The sequence below is a fragment of the Musca autumnalis genome, unplaced genomic scaffold (assembly GCF_047663935.1).
Source record: "Musca autumnalis isolate F117 unplaced genomic scaffold, ASM4766393v1 scaffold_2, whole genome shotgun sequence".
NCBI classification, from domain to species: Eukaryota; Metazoa; Arthropoda; class Insecta; order Diptera; family Muscidae; genus Musca; species Musca autumnalis.
Genome location: NW_027411755.1, coordinates 34,975,576 through 34,996,918, shown reverse-complemented (window position 1 = coordinate 34,996,918; position 21,343 = coordinate 34,975,576). Strand labels below are relative to the sequence as shown.

General features: G+C 33.2%; 2 protein-coding genes across 14 annotated transcripts in view; both read left to right on the top strand.

Moving 5' to 3' along the window:
- stai (stathmin) overlaps positions 1–5,460 on the top strand; it is a 517,066-nt gene extending 511,606 nt beyond the window's left edge. For 7 of the 13 annotated variants that reach the window (XM_073967539.1, XM_073967538.1, XM_073967537.1 and 4 more), the window contains 2 exons: positions 222–368; positions 4,988–5,460. In XM_073967539.1, coding sequence (XP_073823640.1) covers positions 222–368; positions 4,988–5,080 — 240 coding nt within the window. In that variant the 3' untranslated portion in view covers positions 5,081–5,460. Of the gene's footprint in view, positions 1–221; positions 369–2,220; positions 2,377–4,987 lie in introns of all 13 variants that reach the window. The other 6 variants (XM_073967532.1, XM_073967529.1, XM_073967528.1 and 3 more) reach the window with 1 other exon arrangement.
- A 13,441-nt stretch (positions 5,461–18,901) lies between these two features.
- Positions 18,902–20,749, top strand: RtcB (RtcB RNA ligase). The gene has a single exon (XM_073967524.1). It carries the CDS (start codon positions 19,046–19,048, stop codon positions 20,564–20,566), a length of 1,521 nt encoding a protein of 506 aa, XP_073823625.1. The 5' UTR covers positions 18,902–19,045; the 3' UTR covers positions 20,567–20,749.
- The last annotated feature ends 594 nt before the right edge of the window (positions 20,750–21,343 follow it).

The window sequence follows — 21,343 nt, the reverse complement described above, 5'->3', positions numbered from 1 at the left end:
ATTTAGAAGGAAAGAAATACGAACATTGTATCGATGTCGGAACTATTTGGAACGATTTGTAACCAAAAGGCTAAGGGCAACCTAGTTTCACCCTCCCTTGCAGTTCTTTACTCTTTACCAGAAATGACTTAAGCAAGAAGGCCAAACGCTTTTGTTTATCTCTTTCATTAACATTCTTAAATAGTCTGTGATATATTTAAAAAAATTATTTGTTTTCTTAGATTCACTCTCAAGAAATTGAAAAGACTCGAGAACAATTGGAACAACAAAAATACATTGAAAAAATTGCCATTGAAGAAAAGCTTAAGACCGCTCAAACTTTGCGCGATGAAAATATCAAGAAAATGTTGGAACGCCTAAAGGAACATGTAAGTTGTTTATGAAAACAAACACACAAATTTTATTCCAGGAACTTTGTTTTATGAAATTCAAAAAAGAAGAATGTTATGTTAGGCACCCTCAAAGAGCACCATACCATTGTTTCATTGTTTATAACATTTTTATAAATAATTTTACTTTTTTTCATAAAAAACAAAAATTGATACTTTTTTTACTTATTTTTAGCTAACCATACTTTTAAGTTTTTATATTTAATCATTTAAAATAAAGCACTTTATTTGTAGCACAATAACATGAGTACAAGGAAAATGTATATGATAAATGTTATGGTTTTAATATGGATTGAAGTATTTTTCTGATTCGCAATACACAGATCATAAGCCAATGTTTCAAGACTTTCTTGCATTACTTCAAGTCGAATATGTCGATTCGTAGCCAAAAAGAGCCTTGAGAATACATTGCAATACCCAATTCTGTCACGTATGCCTTACAGACTTTGATAAAGTTCGAACCCCGCTTAATCGAAACAAGATATATTTATTACATGTTCTACCCTAAGGTAAATTCTTCCTTTATTCAGGCGATATTAGGCTCTCTTTGAAGGCTTATAATTTTATTAAATGTATAGGATTGTCTCCATGTGTACATCGTATTTGACTTTGTAAGTGACCACAACATGTTTACCCTTCAGTATATAAAACACCAGAATTCTTGAAGCATCTTTACATCGATACCTAAAACAAGTGTTTTACGCATATACGTTTTTTATTTGACAGATATTCAATGGAATTGACAACATAAAAGACACATTTTATTAAAATGCGTTTGGTGTAAATATAGCTGTGCATTGTGTCCACTAACACAAGGTGACACTTACACTCGGAGATAAAAAACGCAGGGTGATTCAAATATATTATTTATTAAATATTTGAAAGGTCACGAATGCAACGACGAATGCAACGATCGCCTCTCTCATTAATAAATATTAGGCGAATTGAAATATTGGTAATTTTTAAATAACAAAATATCTTAACTCAAAGTAGCATTCCGTTTCCTTTCATTCGCTGGATTTTTTTTTGTGTCCACTAACACACGGCGACCCATAAACTTGTACTATGTTTACATTTACGAAATCCACTCGATTTCATCTGTCAATTCCTTTGTGTATACGTCAAATGAAAACTCATCTGAAATCGATTGGATTTCATTTGACGTTTGAGTAATGGAATTGACAGTTGAAATCGAGTGGATTTCGTAAATGTAAACATAGTATTGGAGAGAAATAACGCAGGGTGATTCAAATAATTGGGTTTGCATTCAATTACCGACGTCACGATTTTCTTTTTATTTCATTATTCCCGGTCCACACTAGCGTGTATTTCATTAAAGAATGTCAGGCGTTCGATTAGGAGATCGAATTCCCCACTAAAGCAATTTCATGATCTTACTCTACCATGGAACTCGATCATGAAATTTGTTAATGAATTTTTCACTAGTGTGGGCCGGTTATTACCAATTCCCTTTCATATAACACTACAGACTCAAACTATTCTCCAATAAATTTTAGACGTATAGACATATTATTTATTCTTATATAACAAATACTCATTACATGTATATTTTGATGGGATTTAGATTTATTTAGACTCTCGTACTTCACATTCCAATTACATTTATCATATATTCCTGTACGAATGTTATGCTTTATTTTCCCCTAAGTTTATCTCATTTCAAATTCACCATTGTAAATTTAATTAAAAAAAAATCGATACATCAATTTCATTTCATTATATTATTTTTGTATAAAAAATTCATTTCTATACAACGTTTTTTGTCTCTCCATTTAACAAAAATATATTATATATTTTTTTCTATATATAGAACACTGTCAAAATTGCCGAAATCAAAAATCAAATTGATCAATTGGAATCACAAAAAATCGAGGAGAAGGCCCGCATTATTGAAAATAAATTATTTACCGCTGAACAAAATCGTGAAAAGGAGTTACAAAAGAAAATTGAAAAAGTTCATAAGCTCGTAGGTTTCATTTTCTATTCTTTACCATTACTATAAATAATTTTCATACATCAAAACAAACATGCTTTATTGTTATTTTTTAGTTAAATATGTATTTTAGTTGATTTTGAATCAATCATGGCTTTTTGTTGATTTTGTTTTTTGTGATTTATCAGATTTAAAAAAAAACATCATCATAAAGTCATCGCGCTGCCAATTTGTCATGTGTCTGTGTTATTTTTTTTCGGTGTCAAGAAGTGAAATCTGTTGATAAATTTTATTTTTTTTAATGCCTTTTTGCCAAAAGCAGCTAAGGTGGCCAAACTGCGAAACAACGGATCTGTCAGTTAGTTGCTGGCAAAAAATCGATGGCACTATCGATAAAATGGATTATTTTTTAAAAATTAAATATCGATGGATAGTTTTGCCTATCGATATTATCGGAACAAAAATTCCCAACCTAAAATTCATTGAAATAAATAGAAATTTCGCTGCTTTTCGGTATTGTGTGTGTGAGAAAGTATGTCCGTAGTTACACGTACACATTTTCGGGAAAAGTAAAATGCATTTTTTTAATATTTTTATAAAATAAAAGCAATTGTTTATTCTCCTTTACATTTCTGTGAACTACTTGTGCAAAATGTCAAGAAAAGCATTGACATTTCCGTCATTTTCATCTCCAAATTAACCCTCCCAGTCCATTTGTCGAATATATTCGACATTTAGCAATGTTTAAACATAGGCAGAAATTATTTTTGGCACTGATAGGGTTAATGGTGTTGACAACTTAACGAAAATATCGATAGCAATCGATATTTTAAAATATTATATCGAAAATATCTAATGTTGGGAATATCGCAAGCTCTACTGTCAGTGGTAAACAACCATACATACAGGATGACATTTAATTGTAAATGCCCTGTTCCAGAACCTGCAAGAAGCTACTATTTTCTACTACGATAACATTTTTTCCTTTACGTTATCGGAAAAAATAGTAAAAATTAGTAGATTCTTGCAGGTCTGGAACAGGCCAATAATTGTAATGATAAATTTGAGTAATACAATCAGAAGGGTCAATTTAAATGAGTCTGAGTTCTAATATTTTCCATTAGAACTGACAATATGTCTCTGCAGGCGCAAAAGATGATGTACCAAGTCAATTATTTGTAGTTTCAGACTCAAAGTTAATCCTCCTCACAAATGGTTTTTTTAATGTTTTTTTTTTATTTTTTAATTAGACTTCCCAACGTTGAGCGTAAGCCTACATTTATTGAAGTAATTCCTTCCACATAAAAGTTCAACTTTTATGTCACAATGCTTCCAACTTGACCTCTTAACAAAAGCAGGTTTGCACATGGAGTAGCACTAAGGAGTAAATTGTAGAGGACAGCTCCTAGAAGTACTCCTTCAGACGGTGGTTGTTTAGACATATTGTTATCAAATTTCACACGGAAGAGTCGATCCTTCGGAAAATTCTAGGGGTGAAAAATTGAAATACGCTACAACCTCCCCTATTCTTTATAGGGATGTGGAATTTGTACATGACCATCAGTCGAGTAACCACCAAAAAGTTCAATTGAACATTAATCTATTATTCCCTTGACCTTGATTTAACTGGCGAAAAAAAGAAGCAATTTCTGTCGGCACAAAACGTTGGGCGCCATTTCTGGAAATTATCTGCATTAGTCATGTAACAAGAGAAAACTGGTATAGAGCTGGCAAAAAATCGATGGTACTATCGATTATTTTTTAAAAAGTCAATACCGATAGATAGTTTTGTCTATCAATATTATCGGATTAAAATATTCCTAACCTAAAATCTTTTGAAATGAAGAGAAATTACGCGGCTTTTCGGTTTTGTGGATGCGGAAAGTAGGCCCATGGTCACACGCATAAATTATTCGGAAAGTAAATTGTATTTTTCTGTTTATTTTTATTAAATAGAAGCCATTGTTTTTCCTCCTTTATACTTTTTGTGAAGTATTTGTGCAAACTGTCAACAAAAGAATGGACATTTCCGCCATTTTATTTCCAAATTAATGGTGATGACAAATTAACGATAATATCGATAGCTATCGATTTTTTGCAATGAAATATCTAATGTTGGGAATATCGATAGTTTGTCAGCTCTAAACTGATACCGCTTTGCCTATAGACTCAAAGACGTTGGGCGCCATTTCAAATTTAAGAAAGGGCTGGTAGTGCGTGGCTCATGGGAGTTATACCTTCTCACATCCGTGGGATTCCATTTTGTGTACGAATCGCTTTCATCATTTCCAATTCTATATTAAGATATTTGGATTTTTAGCCCCGGATTTCAACGTAGTCGCCCGTGCAAGGGATATTCTAGCACATGAAAAAATTTCGCAGGGTCCTAGTTTAATCTCATAATTTTGGACACCTATTTCATTGTCGACTTCGATGATGGCTTTCCAACGAAATAGAATATATTGCCGAATAATTTGAAAATTTGTTGGAAAAATTGCAATAATCTTGAATTTCTGTTTCAGTCCATAAATTTATCAACAGATTTCACCTTGCTTTTCAGAATAAAAACCAACCTCCAAATCTTATTTTGTAACTAACGAAAATTTTGTTTCTTATTTTCATCTTCTCAAACCGTGATTTACAGGAACGCCGAGCTGAATTGGTACGTCAGAACAAGGCAGCAGCCCAACAACCATTGAGTGAAGATAATGCAGCACCCATTGCCTCATCTGGCTAGAAGACTACAGATAGCAGCAACAGCAGAAAACAAGAACGGCAACTAAAATAAATAAATTTAAAAAAACTACTCAAATGAAAGTAACGAATAATAATAAATTATAAAATGAAGAAAACAATACAACTAACAACAACAAGAACACAGCACTATAAGAGAAAAAAACTGCGCTTCAAATAACAAAAAACAACAACAACAACTTCAAAATTAGAGAAGTTTATTCTTGGAAAATCAAATTGAAATTGATTTTCCAAATGGAAAAAATATGAAAAAAACAACACAATAAAAACAAAAATAAGTTTTCAAATCATTAACTGCTAATAAACAAAGAAAAAATCCGTTTAATTAACAACAACAAAAACCTATATACTCAACAAACAAAATTTAAACATAAAATGGAAAACGCATATAATCCCCCTCTCTCTCTTTACTATTAAATTATAACAACACAACAACAACAAATGAAAACAACAAACAAAACAACAAATACTAATTATATTTTTCATTAACCTATTATTATTATTACAAAAAAGGAAAACAAACAAAAACTCATTATAAAACTAAGTAAACAGCTGATATTTAACAAACAACATACAAACAAAAACAAAAAATTGTACGCTTTTGATATCAAAGAAAACATAAAGCGTTGAAAATCTACAAACAAAAATGTTCGCCCTCTCCCAAACAAGTATTTGTAAAATTCTAGTTTTGCACATAATTTCATATATATATAAAACTCCTCAAATTAGTATTCTTTTGCAAAATTACAAGTATTTTTATTGAGAACAAAAATTGATTAACAATTTCAGCGAACATTTACACAATACACACTGACACTCTCACTACACACACATTTTAACACCAATTTGTATTGAGTTGCCCTGTTAATGAGAGTATTGTTCAACAACAGATCGATACAGGGTGATTCAGTGAAGTACATCAATGCTTTATTTAGATAAAACAAAACAAAACGTAATAGGCAAACCCAATATCCCCAATAAAAAAAACATTGTCGTTACGCTGTGTAAACCGAGTAATTTAGAATTTTGTGTTTGTTGTTTTTCGTTTCCTTTCCTTCTTCCTCCTCCTCCTACTCCTTTATTCCCAGTTTTTTATTAATATAATTATATAAAAAATGAGAATTTTAAGTATTATATTCCCAAAAAAGAAAAAAAATTTGTATTGAACATAACCCCCTCCCTCTTTTTGGCCTGGCTGCTTTTTAAGGAGAGAACATTTATTTAAATATATTTTATTATTATTTTTAATTTCACATATACATATATTTTTATTAAATGAAATAACACCTTATATTCTCCCCCTCCTCTTTATTTTTGTATTCAACAACTTAAATGTGTAAGTTCGATAAAAAAATAAATATTAATAAATACAAAAAAATATAATTTCCTTTTAATTTTCATTTCTAATCTTATGTATGGTCGTGTGTCATGTAAGTTCTTTTTTTAATAAAACTATAAAATGCTTCAAAAAAATCAATAAAAAAACATTATTTAAATAAAAAAACAAAGACAAATGTGTTTTATTTCATTTTAGTTTTCTAAATTATTGCTGGGGCATGGTTTTTTAAAAATATTTTTTTTTTTTATTTTTTTTTTTCGGTAATATTTTTTGGAGTATTCTGGTAGGCGTGAAGTTTTTAAAAAAAATTTTGATTTTTCTGATAGGCGTGTAGTTTTTAAAAAATATTTTTTTATTTTATATTCCTAATAGGCGTGGAGTTTTTAAAATTATTTTTGGATATTTCTGATAGGCGTGGAGTTTTTAAAATATTTTTTTGATTTTTTGGTAGGCATGGATTTTTTAAAAACATTTATTGGATTTTTTCTGGTAAGTTTGAAGTTCTTAAGCGCTCGGCACATACGGTGCGTTGTGCGTTGCGTTACAACAACCACATGAAAAATGTGTAAGTGATGCCAAGTTTTTTGAAAAACAACAACATGGCTGGCGCATTAAAGTTAAACATAATTTAACTGTTTTGGGACAACGCATGTCCCAACGTGTCACTAAACGGACCGTATGTGCCGAGGGCTTTAGAAATATTTGTTGGGTTTTTCTGGTATGAGTGGAGTTTTTAAAAATATTTGTTGAATTTTTCTGGTAGGCGTTGACTTTTTAAAAATATTTTTTTGGATTTTTCTGGCAGGAGTGGAGTTTTTAAAAATAAAAAATATTTTAAAAATCTTAAAAATATTTTTTGGATTTGTCTAGTTGGAGTGGAGTTTTTAAAAATATTTTTTGGATTTGTCTAGTTGGAGTGGAGTTTTTAAAAATATTTTTTGGATTTTTCTGGTAGGCGTGGGTTTTTACAACAATTTTTTTGAATTTTTTTCTGATAGCCGTCGATTTTTTTAAAATGTTTATTGGTAGGCATGGATTTTGCATTTTTCTGGTAGGCGTAAAGTTATAAAATATATTTTTTGGATTTTTCTGGCAGGCGTGGAGGTTTTAAAAATATTTTTTGGATTTTTCTGGTAGGCGTGGATTTTTTAAAAATATTTTTTGGATTTGTCTGGTAGGCGTGGATTTTTTAAAAATATTATTTGGATTTGTTTGTTAGGCGTGGATTTTTTAAAAATATTTGTTTGTAGGTGTGGATTTTTTAAAAATATTTTTTCGATTTTTCTGATAGGCGTGGAGTTTTTAAAAATATTTGTTTGTAGGTGTGGATTTTTCAAAAAAAAAAAATCGATTTTTTTCGTAAAGTTATAAAATATATTTTTTGGATTTTTCTGGCAGGCGTGGAGGTTTTAAAAATATTTTTTGGATTTGTCTGGTAGGCGGGGATTTTTTAAAAATATTTTTTGGATTTGTCTGGTAGGCGTGGATTTTTTAAAAATATTTGTTTGTAGGTGTGGATTTTTTAAAAATATTTGTTCGAATTTTCTGGTAGGCGTGGAGTTTTTAAAAATATTTGTTTGTAGGTGTGGAATTTTTAAAAATATGTTTTCGATTTTTCTGGTACGGGTGGAGTTTTTAGCTTTGTTCCTTTACTTTTTTAATGGTAATGGTGGTAAAAGAGAAAAGTGTCAAAATTGCTCAGAATTGCTCTCTCATGAACATTTTTACCAGAAAAGTAAAAGAACGGAAAAATGGTAGATCTGGCAGCAAAGTCAAAAAGAAACATAAAAAATCAATTTTCGTCTTTTATTTCACAGTTTTTAATTTAGTTTTGTCAGCTTTCGACTTTTTCCTCTGTTTTTCGTCCATTTTCTTTTCCATTGTGAAATAATCGTCAAACAAAAGTCGAAAAATCAGTTCTGCCATTTTTTACCAGCAGAAAGTTTGCTGGTAGCCTGTGGTAGAAGAGAAAGCCATTTCCGCTCTCTCTCCACTCTCACTCTCTTAAAAATTGCTTCCAGTTTTGCCACTTTTCGGGGTTAAGGAACGCTTTGCAGGTTAAAGGTAAGTAAAGGAACACAGCTATACATTTGTCGGCTGTCTTCCACCTGTCCATCATTTTTTCACAGACAGTAGCATGGCACAATTACCCAGGTAGTGGCATCGTAAAATTTTGAATATGTTATATCAAAACTTTCTTTATGTTGTTGGGGAAATTACAACAAAAATAATTTTTTAATAAAGGGATTTGACTTTTCATATTCGATCAGCTGGTGTGATACCACTACCTGGTAGTTCTGCCATGGACAGTAGGCTTAAAAAATTTTTGAAATTTTTCTAAAAAAGGATAATTGAAGGGTGTTGAAAACAAAAGAATACGAACAAAAACAAAATATGTATGTGAACGGAGAACAAAAACAAATTTTCATTCATAATTTTACAATTGTTTTTGCAGTTGTCAGGACGCCTACGTCACACAAGCAAGTTTTCGGTTTTTGACAATCAATACATGAACTCAACTGTCCTGGCATGTGTAAACGCAGGGTTAACTATGTTATTTACGATAGTTTTCGACATAAATCAGTAAAGTTTTATGTAGTCGCGTATTTTAATGAGAAATTCAATTTACAACAACTTGTTTTGAAAATCAACAATAAATAGGAAAAATCAACAAACACCAGGATGTATTTCAGGATTTAATGAAATCCAGTGGATTTCGCAGCATGATTTTAAACCAGCCTTTAGGAAGATACTCATTTCAGTGCATTCCAGCAAAATATGGGCTAATGCTAGGTTTACATTTGCGAAATCCACTCGATTTCAACTATAAATTTCATTGCTTAACGCCAAATGAAATCAAGATGAGATCTCATTTAAAGTATACGCAAAGGAATGGACAGTTGAAGTCCACTCGATTTTGTAAAGGTAGAAACAGAATCTGCTCGTTGCTTGCTTTCCAAATGTCAAATTATAAAGAAATGTCAGAGCATCTTCGCAATTCCGCAGTTGTTCCCCCATATAATTTGACATTTGGTCAGAAAGCCAATCGAGCAATGATCTGATTCTGTTTCTACCTTAATGGTTTAGTAATTTATTAAATCCAGTGGGTATAAATTGTCAAATGCATTGCGTATAGATCAATTAAATACTTATAAAGGAGGTAACGCCGACATTATGTAAACATGGCGCTAGGAAGCAAAAGAACTGTTTGAGTAAAATACACAATTTATTTGGCAGATATTCAATGTACAGCTAAAAACACAATAAAAGATTTACGTTGACGCTTAAAAATTTCAATTATTTTGAATTTCAAACTAAATACTTGCTGCAGTTTTGGCCAGGTTGTTGTTGTTTTTTAATCAGCAACAAATAAGTTGCAAACGGTTTCAACCGAATTGGCAACATAAATTAGTTGTTTTATTACAGACTGTTTGGTGTAAATGATGCTTAAAAGTGGTTAACTGCTCTCATACAATTTTCTGTATTTCTTTGTACGGGAACGAGTTTCTGAGTAGAGGCCCAAACTCTTGTAATGAAACTCATTATTCTCTTACTAGAAACAAAGCGGAGAAAGAAAGCAACGAGCTGATTGGGTTTGGGTCTTGTTTACATTACCAACTAATACCCCGTTTATATATAACCGGATTTAACAAACCCACTGGGTTTCAAATGTCAATTGCATTGCTTATATTTCAAACAAATCCTCATAAAGAAGGTTAACCCTGCAAAAAGTTCTAATATAAACAGCATATAAAATAACTGATTTGATGAAACAGGCCATTTATTTTATATCGATTTGACACATTAGTGGTCTGTCCCTTTTATTCTTGTGCCAGACACTGAAAATAACACATGCAAATTTTTAGATTTTAAGAGAGTGGAGGTGAAGGTGTTCCCCTTCTCCCTTCTTACCAATAAGCTCAAAACATTTTCATGAAAATGTTCATAGTCTGGCACAAGACATACTTTTGAAAATAGTAAAACTTGTAAACTGCTCCCATATCAATTGTACGGGAAAGGATCGCTTTTCGAGTAAAAAGTGATAAAACATGAAGATTCTTGCACCTAAAGGAACAGAGCTTATAGCTTCGTTCCAGTACTTTTTTAATGATAAAAGTGCCAAAAGAGCAAACTGTCAAAAATGAGTCCAACACACACATTTTTCCAAAATGTACGGGAACGGAAAAATGGCAGAAACGTCAAAAAATCTCGAACAAATGTCAAAGTCGGCGTGTCAGCGAATCAGAAGCCGGCAAATAAGTTGCTCGCTCAATATTGTCGTGTAAAAAGTTTCTAAAAAGAAAACTATTCAGCGCGATTTTTGTTCAAAGAGAAGTGAACATTTTGCAACTTTTTTGGTGTACGGGAACGCATTTCGGGGAAAAATGTGCAAAATATGTTAAATGTGTTAAAACTTTCTAGTTCTGGAACGAAGCTTATATGATTTGTTAACTGCTAAACCTAGTCCCAATTTACATAAGGCGAGTTTACTTGCGGCAATTGTCAGTTTGTAGGTGAGAGAGGGTGCTGAGAGGCAAAGGGTTACCATATGCCTCACCTCTCTCTCCTACAAAATGACAATTGCCGCAAGTAAACTCGCCCAATGTAAATTGGGACCTAACTAGGCGTTTACACCAGACAGTTTGTCTTCAAATACAACTCTGATTTACTAACACATACATACATTTGTCGGCTGTCTTCCAGCTGTCCATCAGTTTTTCACAGACAGCAGAGTTAACAAATTTTTGAAATTTTTTGAAAAAATGTATTAGATAATAATTGAAATGTGTTGGAAACAAAAGAACATGAACAACAACAAAATATGTGAACAGAAAACAAAAAGAAATCGATGATTTTCATTGAAAAGGTTGCAACTGTTTTTGCAGTTGTCTGGACGCCTACGTCACACAGGAAAGTTTTGGGATTTTGACAATCAATGCATGAAGTAAACTGCCCTGTCATTTGTAAACGCAGGGTAAATAACTACGGGACGTACACAAATGGCCTGTTCCCGTACTTTATAAAGTGGTAAAAGTTGTAAAAGTCGTAAACGATTTTCATATAAATTTTGTGTACGGGAACGCAAAATGTGTAAAAGTGGTAAAAATTGTAAAAACTTAGTTCTGGAACAGAGCTAAATATTTCACCAACCTACCAAAACAACGCTCTCTGAGCGTCCGTATTACCCAAATACGTTGAGTCCCAAATCACACATGGTAGAACAAATATAAGGTAAAGTTAATACTACAACAAATACAACTCGAACAACAACCACAAAGGAATTTGTTTTTGTTTGTAACGTTACTGCCAGTTGTATTTGTAAACAAAACAAGGAAATGTCTATAAATTATTGGAATTTAAAAAACTAAAAATTTTCACAATTGTTTGAATATTCGTTACATTTTCAATTTTTATGTTTCCACATCATTCCACTAAATGCATAAATTCTCGCAGAAAGTAGGATTCTTGCAGAAAAGTTTGGGGTCGCTGGAAATTCATAGAAAAAGGAGAAGCTGTTTCAATGTTTTGTTTTAGAAATCAAAGAAGCACATGTTTATTAGGGCTTTATTTTTTTTAAATTTTAACAAAATACCTCACATATTAACAAACGTTGTATCGCCTCTACAAGCGGTGATTTACTGCGCGGCTTATCGTTCGAACTTGGAGGATGTTACATGTCATTGACATGAAGAAGTCTTTCTGGGAAATGGTTTTTTCCGAATGATATATTTTTTTTCCAATAAATATATATACCTAATGTACATCGAAATAGAAAAAAATGTATAAAATGTCATATGAAATTTGACACTAACGTTACAACCCAGTTCAGTCAGCTGTGTATTGCTGCTACCTTTTCTTATTCTACGTCCCAATTTACATTAGGCGAGTTTACTTGCGGCAATTGTCAGTTTGTAGGTGAGAGAGGGGGCTGAGAGGCAAAGGGTTACCATATGCCTCACCTCTCTCTCTCCATCAAACTGACAATTGCCGCAAGTAAACTCGCCTAATGTAAATTGGGACTACCATGCCAGTGGGTATAAATTGTCAAATGCATTGCGTATAGACCCGGGCCACACTACAGTAATTTCACTGTAATTTTGATATGAAATTATGCGTCTCTAGATCGACGTCCATAGTAGAGTAAAATCATAAAATTGCTGTAGTGGGGAATTCGATTTAAGAACACCTAATTTCATGAAATTTTTTAATGAAATTCACGCTAGTGTGGACCGGGACATACGGCGTATTTCATTCTGTCCGGCGTATTTCATTCTGTTCACACATTAAAAGTTTTACGTTGATGACGCTTAGTCTTGTGCCAGACTATGAAAATTTTCATGAAAATGTTTTGAGCTTATGGGTAAGAAGGGAGAAAGGGAGCACCTTCACCTCCGCCCTATCCTAAAAGCTAATATATTTTCATGTGTTAGTTTCAGTGTCTGGCACAAGAGTTAAAAATTTCAATTAATATGAATTTCGTACTGAAACACATGCTGCTGTTTTCATCAGGTTGTTGTTGTTTTTTAATCAACAACAAATTAAGTTCAACGTTTTAAACGATTTCAACCTAATTGGCAATATATGCCCTGTTCCAGAACCTGCAAGAAGCTACTATTTTCTACTACGATAACATTTTTTCCTTTATCTTATCAAAAAAAAATAGTAAAAATTAGTAGATTCTTGCAGTTCTGGAACAGACCATTAGATTAGTTGTTTTATTGCAGTCCGTTTGGTGTAAATGCTGCTTAAAAGTGGTTAGCTGCGTTCATACAATTGTCTGTATTTCATTGTACGGGAACGAGTTTCTGAGTAAGGCCCAAACTCTTGTCATGAATGTCATTATTCTTCTACTAGAAAAAAGCGTACAAAACAAGCAACGAGCTGACTGAATTTGGGCCTTAAAAGCTGCGATATGTATTATATATCCTTCTTTGTAGTACATTTACGAAATCGAGTGGATTTCAACCGCCAATTCCTTTGCTTATACGTCAAATGAAATCACATCTGAAATCCATTGGATTTCATTTGAGGTTCAAGGAATGGAATTGACAGTTGAAATCGAGAGGATTTCTTAAATGTAAGCCTAGCATTATGCTAAGTTTACATTTACGAAATCCACTTGATTTCAACTTTCAATTCCATAGCTCAAACGTCAAATGAAATCTCATCTGGATTTCATTTGACGTTTAACCTATGGATTTGACAGTTGAAATCGAGAGGATTTCACAATCGCCCATACTCACTTATACAATAACACAAACACACGCACACAATATATTTATTCAGAAAAATAGGAATTTCACAACACAAATGTGTATCAAATAACTTAAATTAATTTCAAAAACAAAAAAACATAATTTTTGCAAGTTTTTTAACCATTTATTTTGTCATCGTTTGAGTATTTTTGTTTTTCTACAACACACACAAACAAACAAATGTTTGGTTTACATTCGGCGTCTTTTCGTGATTTCGAAGGCGTTTCGTGATTTCGCGCGGAATCATGCAAAATTTATCATGATTTCGCATACAAAAATGAAATCATCTTATTTCGTGATTTCAGCGAAATCAACATCGAAATCACCGTACACATGATATACAACCTTGCTTTTGCCTAAAAAAGTACCAAAAGTTGCAACACTTTTCACGTATCACAATAAACAAGGTAGATGTGCGAATTGCTGGAACAAAATATGTTAATATCAAAATTTGTAAGCAACGTGAAAAAATATTAAATTACATTGTTACAATGCTATTTTTCATTGTGTTCACGTACTTTTTTTAATGGTAATGTTAGAAAATAGACCGAATTGTCAAAAATTGCTTCCCCATACAAATTTCTTAAAAAATACGGGAACGAAAAAATGACGGAAATTGCAAAAACTCCAGCAAAAATGCCAAAATCAGCGTATTAGCCATCGTGTTCAGATGCCAAAAAACATGCTGCTAGTTTTTACTTGGCCAAATTTTTATAGCAGAGAACAGGAGAAGAGGCTTTTATTCAAAATCAAGTGCAAGTCTTGCTAGATTTCGGAGTACTGGAGCGCATTTCTAGCACTAAACGGGGAAAATACTGCAAGTAGTAATATTTTGCAGTTTCTGAACACAACTTTTATGTATCAAAATTTATTATAATGTCTCAACGATAAAATCATTTTTTAGTTTTAAATTTCTTAGTATTATAAACAATTAATACGATATATAGATAATTTTACGATCATTTTCGAAATAAAGCAGTAAAGTTCTATATTGTCGTAAATTTTTGATGATTAATTCAATTTACAACAAATTTTTTCGAAAATTCATGTTCGATCAGCTGCGCATTTGCATCTACCTTGATTATTGTGATATGCTTGAAATCAACAAAAAAAATAAGTGTAAACACCGGGGTGTATTTCAGGATTTCGTGAAATCCAGTGGATTTTAGAGCGCAAGCGTAAACTTGGCAAAAGACATCATAAAACAGTTGCATTTTTTCGTAGTTTATGACAAAAAAACAGGGCTGCATAAAATAGTATGGTGTTTTCGTGCGTTGTTTAGAATAAATGACGCAGCTATCGTCATGAATGTGGAAGGTTGTTTCTATGTCAATCAAAGGCTCGAGAAATTAATGTTGGAGGAGTTGAAAAACTCTTGTCGGCCGGGTGCTGTTGGTGGCTTCTTGCCAGGTGTTAAACAAATTGCTAATGTTGCTGCTCTCCCCGGAATTGTGGGACGTTCCATTGGCTTGCCTGATATCCATTCGGGTTATGGTTTTGCTATTGGTAATATGGCTGCATTTGATATGTTTTATTGCAGACCGTTTGGTGTAAATGCTGCTTAAAAGTGGTTAACTGCGTTCATACAATTGTCTGTATTTCATTGTACGGGAACGTGTTTCTGAGTAAAGGCCCAAACTCTTGTCATGAATGTCATTATTCTTTTACTAGAAACAAAGCGGAAAAAGCAAGCAACGAGCTAATTGAGTTTGGGCCTTCTTTACACAGCAACTAAAATAACTGATTTGATGAAACAGGCCATTTATTTTATATCGATTTGACACATTATTGGTCTGTCCGTTTACTCTTGTGCCAGACACTGAAAATAACACATGCAACTTTTTTAGCTTTTAGGAGAGAGTGGAGGTGAAGGTGCTCTCTTTCTCCCTTCTTACTTATAGGCTCAAAACCATGGTTTAATAAGAAAGGTTAGCCAAAGCTTCATGTCAAATTAAATTCTTTCATTCGAGTATGCATAAAACTTCAAAACAATATAAACAAACTGTGTATGTGTGTATGGTGTTTGAATAATATGCCAAACAATTTTAAAAACAATCGAATTCAATGATTTTTAAAATTGTTCTTAGACCATTTGTATAAGCAATTGCATGGTAGAACAAGAAAAGGTAGCAGCAATACCCAGCTGACTGAACTGGGTTGTAGTGTTAGTGTCAAATTTCATATGACATTTTATACATTCATTTCTATTTCGATGTACATTAGGGACATATATTTTTTGAGAAAAAAAATATGTCATTCGGAAAAAACCATTTCCCAGAAAGACTTCTTCATATCAATGATATGTAACCTCCTCCAAGTTCGAACGATAAGCCGCGCAGTAAATCACCGCTTGTAGAGGCGATACAACGTTTGTTAATATGTGAGGTATTTTGTTAAAATTTAAAAAAAAAAGCCCTAATAAACATGTGCTTCTTTGATTTCTAAAACAACACATTGAAACAGCTTCTCCTTTTTCTATGAATTTCCAGCGACCCCAAACTTTTCTGCAAGAATTCTACTTTCTGCGAGAATTTATGCATTTAGTGGAATGATGTGGAACCATAAAAATTGAAAATGTAACGAATTTTCATTCATGTTTTCCAAAATATTCAACCAAATGTGAAAAATTATTAGTTTTTTAAATTCCAATAATTTATAGACATTTCCTTGTTTTGTTTACAAATACAACTGGCAGTAACGTTACAAACAAAAACAAATTCCTTTGTGGTTGTTGTTCGAGTTGTATTTGTTGTAGTATTAACTTTACCTTGTATTTGTTCTACCATGAAGCAATTGGTGAGATTTGCATTGAAACAATCAGTTTATCATATTCACGACTCGATTATGTGGAGAAAACTTAGCCCTTCATTCATTTTTCGCGTTTTTTATAAAATGCTCAAAAAATCATTGTAAACAAACCCACTTGTTGCTTTTATTTTGAAGTTTTAGGAATTCAAGAAAAACAAGGGTTCTATAGATTTTTTTCATTTAAAGCTACCTCTTTACTTATACCATGCTCAAAACATTTTTATAAAAATGTTCATACTCTGGAACAAGACATACTTTTGAAAATAGTAATGGGTACTTTACACGATATGTTTTTTGCATATGAGTTGTCACTTCTCCCATACAAAATGTATATGCAAAGTGACAACTCATATGTAAAAAACATATCGTGTAAAGTACCCATAAAACTTGTAAACTGCTCTCATATCAATTGTACCGGAAAGGATAGCTTTTCGAGTAAAAAGTGATAAAACATGAAGATTCTTGCACGTAAATGAACAGAGCTTATAGCTTCGTTCCAGTACTTTTTTAATGATAAAAGTGTCAAAAGAGCAAACTGTCGAAAATGAGGCCAACACACACATTTTTCCAAAATGTACGGGAACGGAAAAATGGCAGAAACGACAAAAAATCTAGAACAAATGTCAAAGTCGGCGTGTCAGTGAATCAAAAGCCGGCAAACATGTTGCACATTTTTGCTCGCTCAAATTTGTCGTGTAAAAAGCTTCTAATGTCCAATTTACATTAGCAACTTTTTCGTCATTTAGAGCTGATTCGTCATTTATTTGCTAAAACAGGCAACATTTTGCGTCATTTGCCATACAAAAATAAATGACGATAGCTGCGTCATTTATTCTAAACAACGTACGAAAACACCATACTATTATACGCAACCCTGCTTTTTCGTCATAAACTACCAAAAAATGCAACTGTTTTATGATGTCTTTGTTTGTTTGTGTGTGTTGTAGAAAAACAAAAATACTCAAACGATGACAAAAGTGAAAATAAATGGTTAAAAAACTTGCAAAAATTATGTTTTTTTGTTTTTGGAATTAATTTAAGTTATTTGATACACATTTGTGTTGTGAAGTTCCTATTTTTCTGAATAAATATATTGTGTGCGTGTGTTTGTGTTATTGTATAAGAGTGTATGTGCGATTGTGTGTGTAAGCAAATGACGCAAAAAAAAAAACAGATGTAAATACACTTCATTTGATTCTAGGATTTCGTAAAACGAAGTCATTTAATGTGCATATGTAAATTGGACTTAAAGAGAAAGCTATTCAGCGCCATTTTTGTTCAAAGAGAAGTGAACATTTTGCAACTTTTTTGGTGTACGGGAACGCATTTCGGGGAAAAATACGAGAATGTGTTAAATGTATAAAAACTTTCTAGTTCTGGAACGAAGCTTATATGATTTGTTAACTGCTAAACCTAAATAACGACGGGACGTACACAAATATTTCACCAACCTACCAAAACAACGCTCTCTGAGTCCCAAATCACATTTAAAACACAAAATCTGCGACCGAAACTTACTTAAATGTTTTCATTCGTAAAACAAATAATTTTCCTTTGCAATGAATTGCATTTCATGTTTTGTTGGGCTTTTGTTTTTAAAATACAAAACACACACACTAAAGCTAAAACCACATACAACGTTTGGGTAAAGTTTTGTGTCGTTTTGGCCGTTTTTACACTGTTGGGCATGATGCCGAAAAATTCAAATTCATTTGAAATATATGCCGGTAAACACATCAACGCCGGACTTTGGTGTCGGCGTCGCCCTGTTGTTGTTTTTTTGTCAACGCCCAACGCAAAACTTTACTCAAACGTTGTATGTGTTTTCAGCTTTACAAACAATAACTTTCTGTCAAAGTTAAATTTTTTCAACACACAAAAAGTATTAGCTCGACCTATTTCGGTAGTTCTCATAACTGCTAAACCTAAATAACGACGGGACGTACACAAATATTTCACCAACCTACCAAATCAACGCTCTCTGAGCGTCCGTATCAAATACGTTAAGTCTCAAATCACATTTAAAACACAAAATCCGCGACCGAAACTTGCTTACATGTTTTCATTCGTAAAACAAATAATTTTCCTTTGCAATGAATTGTATTTCAGGTTTTGTTGGGCTTTTTTTAAAATACAAAACACACACACATACAGACAATAACGTTCTGTCAAAGCTAAAATTTTTCAACTTACAAAAACTATGGTTTTGCAGTTGTCTGGACGCCTACGTTACACAGGCAAATTTTGGGGTTTTGACAATCAATACATGAACTCAACTGTCCAGTCATGTGTAAACGCAGGGTTAATGCGCTTTAATTCCTTTTAAAACAACTGGCAACTCCTTGTCTCTTTACAATTCATATTTTGACAGCAGCATGTGAACCACCCTATCACCTTCATTGACAATTCGCAATCTATATGTAAACTCTCACATTGAACGCCGGCAAGCTGTTTGACTGAAATTCTAGAATAAATTGTGAAATATTACAGAAAATAACCGATAAATACTGTTAATTCCGCTGCAGTTCAATAAAAATCATACAAAATGGTTGTACGGCCCTATATGGAAGAGTTGAAATACCTTGAAAAGGTCAGTGATTGCTGTTGGCGTATCAAAAAAGGATTCCAACCCAACATGAATGTGGAAGGCTGTTTCTATGTCAATCAAAGGCTCGAAAAGTTGATGTTGGAAGAGTTGAAGAACTCTTGCAGGCCCGGCGCTGTTGGTGGCTTCTTGCCAGGTGTTAAACAAATTGCTAATGTTGCTGCTCTCCCCGGAATTGTGGGACGTTCCATTGGCTTGCCTGATATCCATTCGGGTTATGGTTTTGCTATTGGTAATATGGCTGCTTTTGATATGGATGATCCCAATTCCATTGTTAGTCCTGGTGGTGTGGGTTTCGATATTAATTGTGGTGTGCGTTTGCTGAGAACAAATCTCTTTGAAAAGGATGTCCAACCGGTGAAAGAACAGCTGGCCCAAAGTTTGTTTGATCACATACCTGTGGGTGTGGGTTCGAAAGGTATCATTCCCATGAATGCCCATGATTTGGAGGAAGCCCTTGAAATGGGTATGGATTGGAGTTTACGTGAAGGTTATGTTTGGGCTGAAGACAAGGAACATTGTGAGGAATATGGTCGTATGTTAAATGCAGATCCTTCAAAGGTTAGTATGAGGGCCAAGAAGCGTGGCTTGCCTCAGCTGGGAACCCTGGGAGCTGGTAATCATTATGCTGAAATACAAATTGTCGATGAAATCTATGATAAATGGAGTGCTTCCAAAATGGGTATTGAAGAAAAGGGCCAGGTGTGTGTTATGATTCATTCGGGCTCCAGAGGATTTGGCCATCAAGTTGCCACTGATGCTTTGGTGCAAATGGAAAAGGCAATGAAGCGGGATAATATTCAAACCAACGATCGCCAGCTGGCCTGTGCTCGCATCAACTCCCAAGAGGGCCAAGATTATTTGAAATCCATGGCCGCAGCTGCCAATTTTGCCTGGGTCAACCGCAGCTCTATGACTTTCCTAACACGTCAAGCATTTGCCAAACAATTCCAAACCACTCCCGATGATTTGGATATGCACGTCATCTATGATGTTTCCCATAATATTGCCAAAATTGAAAATCACATTGTTGATGGTAAGGAAAAGAAGTTGTTGGTACATCGTAAAGGATCGACTCGGGCCTTCCCACCACATCATCCTCTCATCCCAGTGGATTATCAATTGACTGGCCAACCTGTCTTGGTAGGAGGTACTATGGGCACTTGCTCATATGTGTTGACTGGAACAGAAAAAGGTATGCAAGAAACATTTGGTTCAACCTGTCATGGCGCTGGCCGTGCTTTGTCAAGAGCCAAATCAAGACGCAATCTCGACTATAAAGATGTTTTGGAAAAACTGGAAGATTTGGGTATTGCCATACGTGTCGCTTCACCGAAATTGGTTATGGAAGAGGCTCCAGAATCATACAAAGATGTAACTGATGTTGTTGATACCTGTCATGCTGCCGGTATTAGTAAGAAATGTATTAAGCTACGACCAATTGCTGTTATCAAAGGCTGAAGTGGACGAGGAGCTGAAGCAGCTGACCATCGGAATTTATTTCTTTCCAAAAATTTTGTATACTCATTAAGTAGTTTACTATATCGTATTCTAATGCAATTGTAAAAATTAAGATATGTGAAAAATAAATGGATAATTTCCAAAGAATCTTTGAATTGATTCTGGAATCTTTGACAAAACTAAGTAATCATCGAATATTTGCAAGGATTTGAGTTTGTGAAAATATGTTCTGAAATGTGGATTTGTTTTGGCAGGTGTTTATGGACACCTTCGGATATCATTGAATTTTATATTGTGAAGAGAAAATTTCGGAAACTGTTCCGGCCGAAACCAGATAGATATTTAACGTAAATAAAAAAAGAATAACGTAAATATATATATAACCCGGTTATGGCTATATTACACCATATGTTTTTCATATGTATGACATCAGCTGGTCTGTATATTAGTATGCCCAAAGTGACAACATACATGTAAAAAAGCATATAGTGTAATATAGCCATAATGAATTTAATTCAATTCATAAATGGGAACCTAGCCCATAGCAAAACATATGGCCTGTTCCCGTACTTTATAAAGTGGTAAAAGTTGTAAAAGTCGTAAACGATTTTCATATAAATGTTGTGTACGGGAACGCAAAATGTGTAAAAGTGGTAAAAATTGTAAAAACTTTTTAGTTCTGGAAGAGAGCTATACAGTACTCCAAAAGCTTAAAACTAACAATTCTCCAATTGACGCCATGGTAGAATAATAAAAGGTAACCTCATTTAAAAAAAT